The sequence below is a fragment of the Cynocephalus volans genome, chromosome 3, assembly GCF_027409185.1.
Source record: "Cynocephalus volans isolate mCynVol1 chromosome 3, mCynVol1.pri, whole genome shotgun sequence".
Taxonomy (NCBI): Eukaryota; Metazoa; Chordata; class Mammalia; order Dermoptera; family Cynocephalidae; genus Cynocephalus; species Cynocephalus volans.
Genome location: NC_084462.1, coordinates 40,438,984 through 40,451,624, shown reverse-complemented (window position 1 = coordinate 40,451,624; position 12,641 = coordinate 40,438,984). Strand labels below are relative to the sequence as shown.

General features: G+C 51.0%; 1 protein-coding gene across 1 annotated transcript in view; it reads left to right on the top strand.

Annotated features, from left to right (window-relative positions):
- Positions 1-10,520, top strand: part of KLF13 (KLF transcription factor 13) — a 47,002-nt gene extending 36,482 nt beyond the window's left edge. The window contains exon 2 of the mRNA XM_063091307.1: positions 7,778-10,520. Coding sequence (XP_062947377.1) covers positions 7,778-8,067 — 290 coding nt within the window. The 3' untranslated portion in view covers positions 8,068-10,520. The remainder of the gene's footprint in view (positions 1-7,777) is intronic.
- Positions 10,521-12,641: the final 2,121 nt, after the last annotated feature.

Sequence of the window (12,641 nt, the reverse complement as noted above, 5' to 3'; positions counted from 1 at the left end):
ATTTCATTTTTTATGAACTGTCTTTACCCATTTTTCTGTTGTTTGTGTGTTTTTTCTTTCTTTTTTTGAATTTCTGTGAGCTCTTTCTAGATTGGAAATTAGCCTTTTGTGATATGAGCTGCAAATATTTTTTCTCATTTTGTTATTTATCTTTTGTCTTTGTTTATGATGTGTATTTTATACTTTGTGTAGTCAGATTTACTGATCTTTTCTTTTATGGCTGGACTTTGATTCATGAAAGAACTTTTATCCTAGTATTATAAAATAATTTTTTTCATGTTTTCTCCTAGAACATCTCTGGCTTCATTTTTCACATTTAAATCTTTGACCCATTTGGAATTTATCCTGGTGTAAGTTGTGAGTATGGATCTAAACTTCTTTCCAGATTCCACCTAGTTGTCTCAGTATATTTATTGGCCCTTTCCCCATACCAGGAGTCTGAGATGTTGCTTTATCCTATACACAGTGCCATTGTCTTTTGGGTCTAGTTCTGGCATTTCTGTTCCACTTCACAGGCCAGTTATTGCTCACATATTTGAATTTCTGGTGGTCTGTTTCCCCTATATGATTCTTCTTTTGCAAGGTTTTTCTGGCTATTTCTATTTGTTTATTTTTCTTTATGAATTTTAGTATCACATTAACCTATTCCAAAGCAAAACAGCAGCACAAAACCTACTTTAGAAACTATCTTTGCATCTATTGTAAAAATGTGGAGATAAACATTTGTCCAAGGCAGATTCTCTTACAGTGGGGCTCCAAGGCTGTCTGTGGCTGTCTCCAGCCAGGCCTGTGTTCCTTCAGCGTCCTACCAGCTCTTGCAGGAGTGTATAGTAGTGTGTGATCAGCTGCACATGCGTACCCACAACAGCAGCACCAGACCAGAGCACCCTGGGGCAGCTTCAGGAGGAGGGATGAGCACTGTCTGCTGTAGAGCTTGAACCTGAAGCCAGCGGTTCTGGCCACTGTCCCATTCGCCACCTGTTCATGCACACACACCTTCCAGGGCCATATGTGATAACGGCATATCTCCTCTGAGCATGGCTGTGCAACAGGCACCTGCCTGAGTGTGTTCTCCCACAGGCAAGATGACAACTCCTCCCCCTGCCCCAGGCATCAACAAAGGAATGGGGGAGCAGGTGGGGGTGGGGCAGGCTGCTTCCTTGTAGCAGGCACCTCCCCTGCTTCAGGGTGAGTCTGGAGGGGTCCCAGCTGTGGCCTTGGCTCTGCCACCAGCCAGCTGAGTGGCCGCTCTCTCCCTCTTCCCGGGCATCATTTCCCTTGACTGTCCAGTGGGCGGATAAGAGCTTCCAGCCTGGACGTCCTGGGAGACAGGTCACCTGCATGTCAGCTCCACATGGCTAATAAACCACCAGCATTTGTAGTGACTAGTAGAGCAGCCACATGACCTCCTAAGGAATCAGGAGTCCATTCCCCCACCACAGGACAGGTCTTATGTTTCCCCTGAGGCTATATGCCTGTTTCCCTAGAGCCCCGTGTTTGGCCATCTGCTGAGCTATCCCAGAGCAGGAGGGTGAACAAGCCTCCCCAGAGTGAAGAGCATGACAGTCTAGAGGTTCGGAGTTGGAAATGGCCCCACGCCAGCATCTGCAGATCAAAGCTATCTACTGATGAATGCTGGTGGTGACTGGGCGCTATGGCCTGGGAGCCCGGGGAGAGGCTTTCTCTTTGGAGGTCCTCCCTGTGCTTCCCTCTGACTGTAACCAGCCCTGCCCCTCACCATCACCCCCAGACACACACCCACATGGATTCCTTGTGCCCACAGACGTCTGCTCTTGTGACGTAGGACATCCCCGTGAAGATCGTAGATCCATTTGCCTTTTATAGGTATGTCTGTCCCCTCCTCTCTCCCTTCCACAGAGGGGGCTCAGCCAGGCTTCCCAGAGCAGTCAGCCCTGGCCCAGAGGAGGAGGTTGGCAGAAAAGGCCCTTGCTGGCAGATACTGTTCTGGCCCAGCTCAGTGCTGGGCATTGGGGAGATAGTGAAAAATAACCCCACTACCCCCAGACTGTCCACAAGAAACTCACAGACACAAAGAACTGCCCTGTGGTTTGCACAGGTGCTGTTGGAACAGGAGTCATCTTGGGGGGCAGGGTGGGAGGGTGACAGTTTGTCCAGGGCTGGATCTTGCGAGAGGATTGGGAGTGTGCCCTTTGGACAAGAGGGCAGAGCAGAAGAGAGTTCTGCCATGGTCCAAGTCTGAGCTCAGGCTTTGAGCTGGACCACGCACGCCACTGAGCCCCGTTGCACTTGCATGTGGCAGCTGGGGAGCAGGGAGGTGTGCTGAGTCGGGGGTCTGTGGGAGGAGAGCCCCTGCTGCCCCTACTGGCCGGCCCTTGAGAAGGAACATGCTGTCCCCGCCTGGCTTGCAGCTTGGGCAAGAGGAGCCTGAGGGCCTGAGGGACACCGTGTTCCCTTATAAGATGAAGCAATCCCTCTCGGCTGCTGCTTGGCTTGCGGTGGCCTTGCTGTGGCTCCAGTGAACGTTTATGTAACCCCGGTCCTGCTCCCCGGCCCCTGCACCTCACCCTTATGCTGTGTCCCTGAGACTCGCCCTCCAGCTCCTCTCCACCTGGCCCCACAACAGTTGTCCTGTGCACCCCTGGCCTGGCATCCAAAGATGTCCCCACCCTGCAGCCCCACTACCTGGCACCACAGGTTCCCCTACCCCAGCATGGCCCAACCCTCTCCCCATCCCTGCATACATGCACCCGATAAGGGACCTCATCTCCCTTCCTCTCCCCTGGTCACCCCTTCACAAGACCCAGTTCCTGTCTTGTCCTACGGCCTCTGACACTCCCCCCATCCCCCATGTATAGGCATATACAGCTATGGCCCTCAGGGGAGGGGGTTTCTGGCTTCTGACAGTAGGGTCAGCTGGGACCCCAAGTGGATTCGGGGTACTGCAGGAAGGCTGGGCTCCCTTGCAGGGTCTAGAATCGCAGATCTAGTTTCCCTTCCCGAGAGGGCCTGTGCCATTTCCGAGCTAGACTGGCCCTCTCCTTATGAGGGCTTTGCTGGATCATTGCTGTCTCCAGCATGTGCCCAGGAGGAGGCAGACACAGGGTTTGAGCCCAGCAAAGACACTCAGGTTTAGTTAGTCCAATGGGCTCCCCTTGCCTTAGAATGGGAGGTGGGCTCACTCTGTGTAGGGCTAACCTGCCTGCCCCCCCCACCTTTGGGTACCCCCCCCAGCGTGCTCACTCAGCTCAGCCACACCCACCTGAGGCCAGTCCCCAGAACAGCAATTTTCAAAGTGAAGCCGGATGATACCTTCAGTCACCTGAGACCCTTTCAGGGGGTCATGAGATAAAAACTTTTCATAGCAATAGCATTATTTGCCTTCATTCTCCCGAAAGAGTATGATGGAATATTCCAGATGCTACATGATGTGTGATGACATCATCTCTCTGATAGCTACTGGAATGTGTGCTTGGGTTTAAGATTTTTTCCAGTTAATTTCTAGTACAATAAACATCAGTGGATATAACCCACATTAGGCCAAAGCTCTTGGGCTACTCACTGGAAGTGAGTGAAAGCACCCCTCCCCTGCCCTTATCGGTTTTCTTGGCTGCTCCTTGTCAGCCTCCTGGGTGCTGCTCACATGGCACCACTCAGGCCATCTAGCAAGCCCTGGTGCCGCCCCCCTCCAGCATGGATTATAACTTCCATTTGTGGACCGTTTTACTGGCCATCTCTGCTGCTGAGCTAGGCTGACAGAGCATAGAGAATGGAGCAGGGAGGACAGTGCCTGTGTGGATCAGGGTGGGCTCCGGCTATGTACTCTGTGAAAGTGGGTTGCTGCTGGTGCCCAGAGAGGCCAGGAGCTGTGTGCTGCCCAGTGGTGATTCTGGGCTTTCCTCATCGTCCTCTCCTCCAGGCTGTCTGGCACCAGTCTCCCAGCCTGCTGGGTGCTGCTACTCTCTGCAGCCCCAACATCACACGGCCCACCGGTACTTATACCCCTGCACGTGCTTCCCAAGGTTGTAAGCAGAAGGACCTTGGAAAAGGACAAAGCCTCAACAAGGGCCCAGAACAATTAGGATGCAAGGATGAATCTGAGTTGGTTCTCCGCAGGCCAGTTGTAATAGCTAACGTTTCAGGAGTGAACATTTGGAACATGCCAGGCACAGTGCCAAGGCTGGGTGTGTGGAATCGCCATGTGGACCCCACTGTGAGGATGGGCAGTGTACTCATTTCCTGTGGCCACTGTAACACATTGCCACAAACTGGTTGGCTTAAAAACAACAGAAATTTACTCTCACAGTTCCTGAAACCGGAAGTCCAATATCAAGGCGTTGGCAGAGTCAGTTCTCTCTGGAGGGAGCAACATAGCTCCAGTACCAGCAGTCCTTGCATTCCTGGGCTTATAAGCCACATCACTCCAGTCCCTACCACTCCCTTCACTTGGCCTTGTCCTCTCTGGGTCCTTTCCCCTTCTCTTCTCTTAAAAAGACAGTTATGACCTCATCTCCAGATCCTTACCTTAATTATATCTGCAAAGACCCTTTTTCCAAACAAAGTCATATTCACAGGTTTGGGGGTTAGGGTGTGGCTATATCTTTTTGGGGACCACTGTTCACCCAACTGCAGGCAGTGAGGAGCTTGTCTTAGGCTACACCATTAATACATGGTGGAGACAGGTCTGAACCTCATCTCCCTGATTTGACACATTTAATGCTGGACCTTTCCAAGCTTTTAATGACTAATGTGCATTGTGAATCTCCAAGAGTGGAATTACCATGTGGCATTTTTCAAACTTTTTTGTTGAAAAGATTTCTTTTTTTTTTTTTCCTGGAACCAATTAACAGTTTATTCAGTGCTAACGTTTTTGGGAAACATTGCGCTGGAAATTTAAAGAATTATATTTAAGCATTTTAAAATTATTTTCAAAGAAATAATTCATATGATTTTTTTATTTGAAGACCCATAATACAGAAGAGCTTACAACAACAACAACAACAAAAACCCCAGCCCCACTCCCTAGAGACTAACACTTGTCTTTCTGACTTTAGTTGTCTTGGTGGTTACTGCCATAAGTGAACTAAATGATTTTATTGCTATTTCTTTATTTATCAAATTTAGGTACTCTATGTTATCTTCCTGCCATGAAATTTAAGGATTTCCCTCATTCTTACCTGCCCCCCACCTCCTTCTGAGTTGATGAATATATTATTGTTTAATTATTTTGTTGACTGTTCTTGTGACTTTAAACCTCTATTTTTCATGTAGATATATCCTTTGATGGCTCACTATGTGTTCCCACCTTTCCCTTAAATCCACATCCTCTGCTGGGACCATGAGTCAGTTGAATTGGCTTTGTCTATAACATTGGTTTTGAACACTTGACAACTAGTGCTAAAGTTGACATGAACATGACTGTGTAAAGTTTGCTTCCATCTGCTGGGGCCTGTATCAGGATTACATTTCTTTCTGTTGTCTTGTGGGGCTGTTTTGAAGGATAAATAATATAACATATGAGAAGCCCCTAAAACAGTGCTTGGTTCAGAGCTCTTCACTGATTACTCGTAATCATGTGACATTTTAGTTTGTGCCTAACTTGGACCGTAATTCTCTTATGTGTTGTCTGTTTTTCCTGGAGTTTGTAATTGCTTCTCTTTTTTCCTTTAAACTGTGTCCTGAAGTTTATGCATCCTCTTTATCATATTCTTAGATCCACAGAACTCACTTTATTCCTGGAACTATCCAGTGGGAATCCTGATCCTGGTCCTCCACCTTGTTCTTGTCCTTAGATGCCCTTTCACTATTGACTCATGTCCCTGGCTTTTTGGTTTTCTCTTGTTTTTGTTGGACTGAGCAAGATGTAAACTTGGAAGGCCCTTTTCCTCTGTTTTCTAGCATCCACTGTGACTTAGGAGAAGTCTGGTGTCAGTCCCAGCCTTGCTCCCTTGTGGACAACCCGGTATCTGTTTCTCTTCTCTCTCTCTATTAAGTTTTAGAATTTTCTCTTTTTACCTAGTGTTCTGACATTGCAGAAATTCTCCCAGCATGGGCCTGTACTCACTCACTCACCATGCCAACTCCTGTGCCAACCCTTCCCATTGTTAATATCCTACTATCCTGTTGTCATTGTCTTTTCTTTTTTTCCACTTTGACAGATACTTTCTATTATTTCTTTGGTTAATTTCCTCTACCCCATTTTTTTCTATTTTCTCACTCCACGCTTTCTGTTAGTTGGATGTTAAACTCACTCTGTTGATTCCCTGTGGCTCTCAGCTTTTAGCTTTTCCTGTCTGTAACTGTCAAACAAGTTTGGGAAACAGTGGTGGCTGCTTGATATCCAATCCCCACAACACCCTGCCCATAAAATGTAAGATCAGTATAGGAGCAAATACAGCTACCATGGGCCTCAGCTTCAGCACACTAAGAGAGCATTGCAACATTCACGTACTTTCTAGAACTATTTTTTGGTTCCCTTTTTTCTGGGATATTTCCTTGAGTGTATTTCCACATTTTCTGTGGAATTTTTGTTTGGGCAACTGTATTTTTAGTTTCTGAATGCTATTTTTTGTTGTCTGAAGTTCCTCTTGATGGTATCCTGTTTACTTTACATGTCACATTTTTGTCTCTGAGAATGCTAATTCGAATTTTCAGGTTAACATTCTCTTCTGTTTCCTGGCTTCACTCTTTTTCCTCTAGAGGTGACAGTTTTGTTGCTCATGGCCTTTCCCTTTCATCTTGCTGATTTCCCTCAGCAGTCTGGCCACCCTTGGGTCTCTGTTTACATTTAAAGTGGGAGGTGGTACAGATTTCCTCTATTGGGCATAGGTGGGCCAGCTTTAAGGACTGGCAGTCTGCTTGGGGTCTGTGTTGGGAAAGGAGGGGGAGAGAGATCAGGTAGACAGGAAGCCACCTCTAATGCCAGAAGGGCTACATTCTGAGGTCCCAGCCCCCTTCCGCTGGTTCTCCCTGAGCAGTTGATGTCGTTTGTGGTTCAGAGTTTGCCTGAGCAAAAGCTGACTGGTCCCTTGCTCTGAGCAAGAGTATGGGAGGAGGTGCAGAGTCCTGACTGCAGCCGACCTTCATTACCTTCTCCCTACTATGTACTTTCTCCTCCCCGCCTGCACAGATCCCTCAAGGGTGTCTTGTCTGTCACCATGCTCAGACCTACAGGAGCCTGTTGCGGTCTCCCGCTCAGCTGGCCATCACCACCTGGCCGTATTGGGACTTCTGTGTGAGAAAGGGCAGCACACTATTGGTTGTGGGATCTCAGACCTGGAAATGACCAGTCTGACTCCCTCATGTCATAGACGAGACTGCGTAAGGTTGGAACTGTCAGGGTGCTCAGGTTTGGGATTGCCTTCTGCCCTGCAGGGGTGCAGGAGTCCAAATCGTGGCTCCCCTGGGGCCCGTGTAGGTTGGCTGGACTCTGGCAGGTGTGTGGAGCGAGCATAAGCCGGAGACCTCCACAGGCTGGGGACAGCTGGTTCTGTCTGGGCATGTTGGGCAGGTGCTGCTGGTATACCTAGGGGGTCCACTGCTAGGGGCCTTAGGCCCTGACCTGTATGCACCCCGTGACCCCTGCTGTTTCAGCACCTGCAATGCTGCTGTTTCCTCCTAGAGATGTCATTTGCTTCCATCACCTGTGGAGGTGAGGGCCCTGGCCCACCTTTGCCTTGACCCTAATGGATTTGTCACAGAGGCTGGCGAGGATGGGGCACGGGTGATGAGAGGTGGGGGTGGCGAGGGGAGCAGGGCCAGGCGGGTGCGGGACTGACTCTGTGCCCTGTCCCCGCAGGTGAGCGGCCCTTCGCCTGCAGCTGGCAGGACTGCAGCAAGAAGTTCGCGCGCTCCGACGAGCTGGCTCGGCACTACCGCACGCACACGGGCGAGAAGAAGTTCAGCTGCCCTATCTGCGAGAAGCGCTTCATGCGCAGCGACCACCTGACCAAGCACGCGCGCCGCCACGCCAACTTCCACCCCGGCATGCTGCAGCGGCGCGGCGGCGGCTCGCGGGCGGGCTCCCTCAGCGACTACAGCCGCTCGGACGCCAGCAGCCCCACCATCAGCCCGGCCAGCTCTCCCTGAGTGTACCCCGGCACAGCCCCTACGCCCTCCCCCGCAGAGAGAACGTTCTGGAAAGGCCCGAAAAAAACACTTTTCTTCACCTCAGGTGTCAAAGTAAATTTGTAAAAAAAACAAAAAAACAAAAACAAAAACGTCAAAACACAACATCCACAAATTGCACAACAGACACACCCACATAGTTGAGATTCCGCGGTGTTGAACCCCCTTTCTCAGGGATGAACACGGTCCACGAGGTCAGCGAGGACACCCTTCCTGCCGCCTTACTTTGTACATAAATTTGCACTCGAGTTTTCTGTTAGGTTTGGGAACACGCTGGGGACACAGCAGGCCAACCAGCGTAGGCAGAGCTCAGTCCCCATTTTGCAGGTCCCTCCATCCTGTCCTCCCTCGCAGGTGCAGTCACTGCTGCTTGTGCTTCTGCAGTAGGTGCCTGGCGGGGGGAAGGGGACTGTGTCATCCTCTTCCTGCCCACCTGCCCAGCCTCTGTGCCACAGCCCCGCGGGCTCAGAGCCCTGAAGGTTCTGAGAGACAGGCCACCTCAGCGGGATGCCTTTAAGCCATGATGGGCAAAGGAGTACACTCCTAGGGGACTGTGGAGGGAGGCGGCTGCCCTCCTAGCCTGCCTGTCTCACTCCTGCCTCCAGGAGCCCGCTTGCCCGACCCCTTGGAGAACTGGAAGCAGAGATGCAAGCCTCGGCTGGGCACACCATTGCACCACCCGATCTTCAACCAGACAGGGCCTGGGCCACACCTACCTAGCACCTGGCTGCTCTGTATCCCTGCAGAAGGCACAAGGGGGACCCTTCACTATTATGCCATGTTCTCTGACTGGAAAACAGAACCTGGGAATTCTCATCTTGTAAAAAGATGTCAGAAAGCATGGCTGGTGCACCCAGCTCTCACATCCCCTGCACCAGCGCTGCTGCAGAAGCACCTTGGTTGAACCGGTGGGTGAGGTCATCAGGCTGCCTCATCAGAGGATCTGCGTGAGTGGCTGTGCATGTGCTGGCACCCATGGTACTTCACAGAGACTGGTGTGAAGGGAGAGACCAGAGGATTGTGACTTGGAACTTTCAGGAGTCACGCAGCGGATGTTATGGGAAATGCTATCAGAGAAAGAGGAAACTCCAGACATGAAGTTGTGGGAAGTGCTTTTCTCAGGCCCACTGTGTCCCCAGCGTAGATTTAACAAACCTCCAGCTTCTCCGTGTCTCCTGGACCACTCCTCCCTTTCCCTCCCACTTCTCCCCCGCTGCCTGAGACCACACCCCAGCCTGTGGAGCATCAGGGCTGCAGATGCCCTGCCAATCGCCAGCCTTCTTCTGGTAGGAGAGGAGGAGCAGACAGCTGGGGCAGTTTCTCCCAGAACTGTGACCAGGGCTGGGTCAGAGCTTGAACCCTGGTTGGGTCAGTTGGGCCATGGCCCTGTGAACTCCTCTGCAGACAGCTGGAGTGTCCACCCCAGCCCTGCAGCTCAGGCACCACCTTCCCTTCCCCCTGAGAGTTGGGGTCTGTAAATACAAGGCCCCAGAACAGTGTGTGTATGTATGTGTGTGTGTGTTTGTGTTGGGGAGGGTGGGTTTGGCACAGACTCGGGGTATCCAGGGAGGAATGGCCCTTGGCACCTCAGAGGGCCAAACATGGGTGTTCTGGGCCCAGAGTGCCTTGGTTGTGGCCATCCTGTCTCCACCCTGGCCATTCTATGGTATGGGGTGCAGCACAGAGAAACCCCAGAGACCCAGGCCTAGCTGGTGACCATGGTTCCTGGCCACTGTGTTGGGCCAGCTCCACAGTAGATGGGTGCCCTCTATCGACAGCCACTGTGCAGGTGGCAGTGTGCCATCTGTGAGGTTCTCAGCACCCATCTCTAACTCTGCCATTCTGCTGGGATTGGTCAGTGGCGTGGCGGTGGCTTCCGAGGAGAGAGGTGGGTGCTGAGTTGGTCAGTAGTGCTGTTCCTGCTATGGGTGGGAACTGGTGTGATGCGGGTAGCCCCTGCCCTGGTTGCATGCTGGCTGGCCACCCTGGCTGCTGTGCTGCGTTTGGGCTTTGTGATAGCCCTGCTTGTGCTTGGTATGGGAAAGAGGGTGGAATGAGTGGTAGGGACCTTGACAGAAGAGAGCCCTGGGCACTTGGGGTGCAAAGATTTTCACGCCCAGTTCCGAAGCAAGGTACCTTCCAAAGTTATTTCTGTGTGAAGCAAAGGAAGCCACACTCTGAATACATTTCATGTCTCAGGAATTCACATTCCAGATTCAGGAATTTTATTCCAAAGTCCTTTGGTGCACTCACCATCCATGGTTCCGAAGGCAGGGAGAGGGAGTGACCCAACCCTGCGAGCCGAGCAAAGTGCTCTCTATGGGAGGGGCCAGGTGTCCCTTGTGATCTGCCCACGGCATCATGGAAGGAGCTTTTCTAACTCCACAGCTATCTGCACATAGGAAGGGGAAAAAAGGACTCTAAACCCAGTCATCTTGGAATAAAAAAGAGCTGGTGTATTTTAGAGCAAGGGTGGGGGGTGGGGGAGGGAAAGCGGGCGTCGGCTGTTTCCAAAGAGAGCACTTAATTTAATTTTTCCTCTGAATGACCCAGGGCTGTTCCGTCTGATAGATGGAAGGGTAATGTTGCCTTAAAACAGAAATATGCAGGCGTTGGCTATTTTTGGCAAATAAGCGTGTCTTTATTCCCAAAGTGGCTCTCCTTAATGGCAGGGTGTGTGGTCCTTCTGCTATGGGCCTGGTCTGGGGTGTGGGTGCAGGGCACCAGGAGGAAATTCCTGCTGGGCACCCCAGGCCGGACCTTCCTGAGTCATCTGGGGCTTAAATTCATCTCACTTGAAGGAGGCACGGGATCCGTGAATCTCAGGCTCAGTTCAAATGGGTTCTCATTAGCAGATGTCCATCTCATCATGAAATGGGGTTGTCTGTGTAAGAGGGCGGTGGGCCTTAGAAGCCGCACCCCCCGAAAGCAGTTACACAGGGAGGACCCTCGAGACAACATTCATTTCTTCTAACATGTAGAATGTCTTCCCAGCCTGGGTCTATTTCTTGGTCTTTCTTTTTTGTGGTTTATGGCCATGCTTGCTGGTTTTGGTGGGATCGAGGAACTCTTGGGGCTCCTAGAAATAATAGTGAAAATTCAAACCTTTATTTTGGGGCAGACTTCAGTTCTATCAGGCCACAGGGACAGAGATCTCAAAATGAAGGTCGCAAGAGGGAAGGGAGAGTTCCTCACGAAAAGTCCTAAAAGTGACTCTGGACTCAAGCCGTTGGGGTAGTGGTCAGCTCAACGAGAAGCCTCTCTTTGCATCAGCCATATTAGGGAACATATGTCAGCTCCCCGAATCCTACAGCCATATGGAGAAACACAGATGGACACGGCCCTTCCCACAAAGGGCCCTGGGGCCCTCTCCTGCCAGGTGCTACATAGGAATGCACAGTGATTCCCTTAATGGGAATGTGGTCCGGAAGTGTCCTACCTGCATCCTGCTGCACCCCCACCGTGGCACTAGCGGTGCAAGTTCCCCGCCACCTCCCACCCCGACTTTATTCCAAGGCCACACTTCGGACAGGTGCAGGCTTCACCATGGTATAGGCTCTGGGTGCAAACGTCCTCAGCACTGGTGACCCCAGACCTCACTATACCCTGGGCCACAGCTCAGGCCAGTGAAGGGTGATTTGGAGATGGGGACCGGCAGAGAGGTCTTGCGGCTTTTTGTAGTCCCAAGTGAAGTGTGGCAGAACTGGGGTCTCCATTTAAGTCTTCTGCCCCCATCCCTGTGTGTCCCAAAGATCCAGCCACTTTCTTGCCAGAATCAGGTGCTGCCACAGGGTCGTAGCACTCCATTGGGATCTCAACTGGTCAGGGGTGCCGCTCAACAGCAAGACAGGATCTGGGTGATAGCAGGCTCCTGGTTGTGGCTGTGTTTACAGGGCCATCTGATTATTTTGATTTCTGACAGGTGTCACTGTGTCACTAATTTTTTTTTTCCACTCTTTTTAAAAATCGTCACTCAGTCAAAGATAGCGGTAGAAGATTTAAAGGGTTTAAAGTGTAGGTCACACAACCGGTAAGAAATGCTTCGTAGTTCACCACGTCTGCTGTCCAGAGTTTCCATGTGCGATTCTGGTGACTGTGTTTTCCAAAGTTAAAATCAAGCTGTGGGCTAGTGGTTTTTGAAATCAAGATCGTCCTGGGAAGAGCCAGGTCTTATGATTGATTTTTCTATTTCTGAGGCTTTGAAAGTTTGCCCTAGACACATTCCAGGGAATTTTGTACCAGAATTGGGGTGCACAATCCAGTTTACTACTGATAGGTGCCTGAACGTCGTCTAGGGAGAAGTCCTCCTGCCGCTGTCGGCCCTGCATCAGAGTTGGACTTAGCACACAGCGGAAACCCTGTGTCCACGAGGGAAAGGGGCCACACTTGGTTTCCACTGCCCCCTACTAAGATATTGGACTCGCAGTGTGGCCACCTGGCCCTGCCCGGCCTCTCCCCTTCTCATACAGCTTTAAAACTTTTAAAAAAATGGACAGGATGGAGAGGTCGTGTCCCCTGCACTGCAAGTCATAAGT